Source organism: Penaeus vannamei, chromosome 34 (genome assembly GCF_042767895.1).
Source record: "Penaeus vannamei isolate JL-2024 chromosome 34, ASM4276789v1, whole genome shotgun sequence".
NCBI classification, from domain to species: Eukaryota; Metazoa; Arthropoda; class Malacostraca; order Decapoda; family Penaeidae; genus Penaeus; species Penaeus vannamei.
This window is the reverse complement of record NC_091582.1, coordinates 732,161-736,637: the sequence shown is the minus strand read 5'-3', so window position 1 is coordinate 736,637 and position 4,477 is coordinate 732,161. Positions and strand designations below refer to the sequence as shown.

General features: G+C 36.3%; 1 protein-coding gene across 1 annotated transcript; it reads left to right on the top strand.

Moving 5' to 3' along the window:
• Positions 1 to 210: 210 nt before the first annotated feature.
• Positions 211 to 3,011, top strand: LOC113828604 (uncharacterized). The gene is made up of 2 exons (XM_027381609.2): positions 211 to 644; positions 1,131 to 3,011. The coding sequence occupies exon 1, from the start codon at positions 286 to 288 to the stop codon at positions 616 to 618; it is 333 nt and encodes a 110-aa protein (XP_027237410.1). The 5' UTR covers positions 211 to 285; the 3' UTR covers positions 619 to 644; positions 1,131 to 3,011.
• Positions 3,012 to 4,477: the final 1,466 nt, after the last annotated feature.

The following is a 4,477-nucleotide window of genomic DNA, read 5'->3' as shown; positions in this document are numbered from 1 at the left end:
TGTCGAGATTGTCATCGCTCTAAAACTTCTATGCTCGTGCGAAAGTGATTTCATTCTTGTGCCCAAAAAAGGGAAAATAATTTTGTAAAAATGAAATTAAGAGGTCACCTCGCAATCATATGAAATTATTTCCATAATAAATTCACTTGACGTCAAGCTACTCTGACGTCCGATCCTGCAGTATAAAAACTAATGTCAACAAATTTCCCGTCTCACTCTCGTTCCTGTATCCCGATACTATATAGAGCTCAACCCCAGACCCGTCGAGGTGCGCAGGCCGTCCTCATGGCTAACCCACGCCACGAAGCCGTCAAGAACGACCTGCTGGAGGCCGTCAAGAGCCGCGAGAGTGGCGCCTACCTGGACGAGATCGACTCCTTCCTCAAGCAAAAGAAGAAGTACTGCGCCGACGACGTCAACCTCGCCCACCAGATCCTCGACGTGTGTCTGGTCAGCGACATCTTCGAGAAGGAGCTGGACGACGTGAACGGCCGCCTCAAGGAGAAGTACACGCTGAGCAACGAGGGCGCCGAGCTCAGGGTCAAGACGAAGAAGAAGACGACGGTGAAGAAGGGGAAGGCGAAGCGCTACAAGAAAGTTCCGGCCGACAAGGAGTAGGCCTAGAGACGGCGCGGCGGATGTCCGTAAGTTCATTTCGTTTCCTTGTCAGAACGACCCTGTGATCGGAACTAGGCAAAGACCTTATTAAGTCAATTCGAATACAATTTATTTTTTCTCTTTGATTTTCGTCTTTTCACCCTTGGTGGTCTGTGGACTTAATTCTGATTTAAGTATTTGCCTACTATCCTTTAGCTTTATTTTTATTCTATTAGCTATTATTTTTACTGTTCATCGTTTTCCCTCTCTTTCACCACGTTCATTTCGTTCCATCGTATTTATTTCTTGTGTATTATATTTCTTTTGTCGCTATTTAATGTAAATGACATATTTAGATAGAGTGCAACTCAACAGAGAGCGACTGTGTTTTTTTCATTATTTTTGACTAAACATTTAATTCCAAGACTCAGACGAACACAAACTTTCCTTACAAAACGTGAAAATCTTTTCGTATGATTTCTGTTCGTCTCTTGGTTTAGTAATTCTTCTCTCGCTTTATCTTTCTCTTGCAGATAATTGGTGTTCAGTTGAAGGAGCAGCCCTTCGGTATTCAAGGACGACCTTCCATGGATGGGTCTCGAGACGGGAAAGTCTTCAGCAGGATAAGGACCTCCTCGCACCAAGGGTCGGCGTAGGAGCAGCGGAGAGCCAGGGTGCTTCGTCCAAGAACTGATCATGGATTTAGTGACATCCGTGCTGTGATGTTTTGGCGCGGGAGAAACTGTGGGGGTGTTCTTTCTTGTCTTTTTTTTTCTTTTTTTTTTCTCCATGTCTCTCTCTCTCTCTTTCTCCTTCTATTTCTGGTTCTCCCCCCCCCTCTCTCTCTCTCGCTTTCTATTTCTCCCCCTCCCTCCCCCCTCCCCCTTCCCCTCTCTCAAGTTATGTTTGTCAGTCATCTCCATTTTTCTCTTTCATGTTCTTTACCACATCGGCCGTAAAATGTTTTTCTCATATATTTGTCTGCCATAGTATTAATGTTCTGTCTATCTCGTGTCCGCCTTTATTTCTCGTTATTTTCCTTTTTCTTCGCCATCTCCCCTATTTTATTCTTTCATATTTCCTCTCTCTTCTCTTCGTTTCCTCTGTCTTTCTCTCCCGTATCGTCATATACTTTTTTACATTCTCACTCGTTAACCGTGTTTGTTAATCGTCTTTTTTCTCCCTTTCACTTTCTTTCCATCTTCCCTTCCTCTCCTCCCAAATACATGTCACTTATTTTATGGAAAGTGAAGTGGATATAGGCATTAAACAATATATTTATTCAGCGAATGCAAAGAGTGGAACTATCTATACAAGAAAAATTACAGGTTAAAAGTGAAAATAAGTGAAAGGGGAAAAAATAGATCTTTAAAATATATAAAGATTATTGGTCATTAGTTTAATTGCAGTGAAGAATAATGGACAGTTCGCAAAATTAAAAAGTTTTCAATTAGGGTATCGGATATTTGAAGTTTTCGTTTATTGGTAATTCATTGCAAGGGATAACTAAAAAAAAAAAAGTTAATTGACAACCTAATAGAGTCACGATCCCTTGTGTAAATATGCTCCAATATGCTCTCTGTATTTTATTACGGGACATTATGTATTTTCACGCATATGTCGACATCTGTTTTCATGCAAGGAAGGCGACAAAACACACTGCCGTGCTGATACAATTGCAGAAATCTCCAGTGTACGGTGAATATTGAAAAATATTGTTCAAGAAACGGAGTGAGCAGATTTTTCTACCAAGTTTGATGTTATATTTTAGACATACTTTCGATTTATTCTTTTTACTTTTCATCGGATTTATTATTGTTATTACTGTTATTACCAATATTATGATTATTATTGTTACCATTATTATTATTATTATTATTATTATTATTATTATTATTATTATTATATATTTTTTTGTGAACTGCGTGTCAAATGTAATATTTGTGTGTTGATTTGTATTCATAACTTTGATAAATTCAATTTGGTGCCGTAAACCTGCGTTCTTAAAATAAAAAGAAATGGAATCGCAAGAACACAATTATATCACGATTAGCTTTTAATTATTTTCATTATCAACTCGCCTTTTTTCTTCTCTTTATATTGACTGATTTTTTTTTGTGACTCCAGGATATTCCATTTTTTTTCATCTTTATTAAGGAAATTGATTAAGAATTATAATTAAACAGAATCAAACCCTTTTATATGACTTTTACATTTTGATTATTGACATTATCAACATAAATTTCATATAATTAAGTTCACATATAATCAAATGGTTTGTTCATGTTATATGTCCTACTACCTGTTATTTACTCAATCTTTGTAAAGGAAACGTTATATAATGATCGTATTTGAATATAATGATTATAATATTCAAACGTATTTATATATTCCAATACATTTCATAAGTTGAACGTTTTCATCCATGTTTTGTCCTTACTTATCTACACAGTCAATTATTCATAGCCAGTAATTTAACATTTGGCCAACAGAAAATGGCAAGTGAGCAGTCAGGGCTGATAAAGTATGTTCTCATCATATTTTCTTTCTAACGAAGATATTTTTACATGACAAGTAAGTCTGATCTTCATTAATACAGGTAACAGCCAAACAACTAATGAACATAACTTATGAGTATAAGCATATTTACAGAATACGAATTCTATGATAACACGCGCGCGCACACATAAATAACCTAATCTACACCAATACGGATCTTAAACTTGGCCGCCGATATTTTCAAAAGTTCATTTAAGGATAACTAGTCATGTAATCAATAATTCTCCTGTACTGAGAGTAATTTTTACCGCGCCAGAATGGAAACCGCAAATTTACAAAATACCAACAAGAAGCTACACGAAAAACGAAAGATAAGTCGAGAAATCTGAATTTCATCAGTTTCAAATTAAAGAAAGACTTGCTAGTGTCTTCAGCCATATACAACCGTGAATGCATCTTTGTATACTAGGATTAATGAGGGAAACTGAATTCCCTCTCCGAGACAAAGAAAGAACAAATACTTAAATTCTTAGACAGGTAACTCTCCGACAGCCAGTTACTATTTTTCAGAATATTTAGAGAAAATTCTGAAAAATGGAGATAAAGTAAATTCATAATGTATACGCAAGCCCTACTAAAAGTTCCTTTGTATCATTTACCCCCTTTAAGATTTCTATAGTTTTCGTTCGAATCTTTTAATCTTAATTTTCGTTTGATTTTCCTATAACATCTATATAACTACCGCGAATTTTCTTGATATCCTCTTGATGATGATTTCTGCGCATGTTATACAACCTCAGCATTATGAATCGAGATTGAGATTAGTTTCTTCCTAAAAGAGGAAATCAGAAAAAAACACAAGTCTCCCCTTCTCAAACTCTCTATGAATCCTATGAAATGTTCCGTTTTCTGTAAAAGTCGTTAAAGGGTAACTTATTTTTGTGTATCCATGATGTGGCCTATTTAGATAACGAATGCTAAGTTCCAGAATTACAATAGGCTGGGACGCCGTGATAGTGAAATCAATAAAGAATTCATTAATCATTACGATAATGGTATAAGTTATAATAATTATGATAAGCCGATGAACTGGTAAAGGAAGGAAGAGAAAGCTTATTGAATTCATTTTAATGATAGTACTACGTAATTCTAGAAGTAAGATGAACAAGTGAGGGGAAAAGGAGGGAAAGGAAGAGGATTAAAATGAGGCGATAAAAGAGAGGGATAAAGGAGTGATGGAGAAAAGGAAGGAGGGTCGAAGATGAAAAACGACGAAGGGCAAAGAGAAGAGGGAGAAAAGAAAAGGGTGAAACTGAAGAGTGAGAATAATAAGAAGAAACAAGAAGGAAACACAAGAGAAGGGGAGGAAAAAAATGTGAGT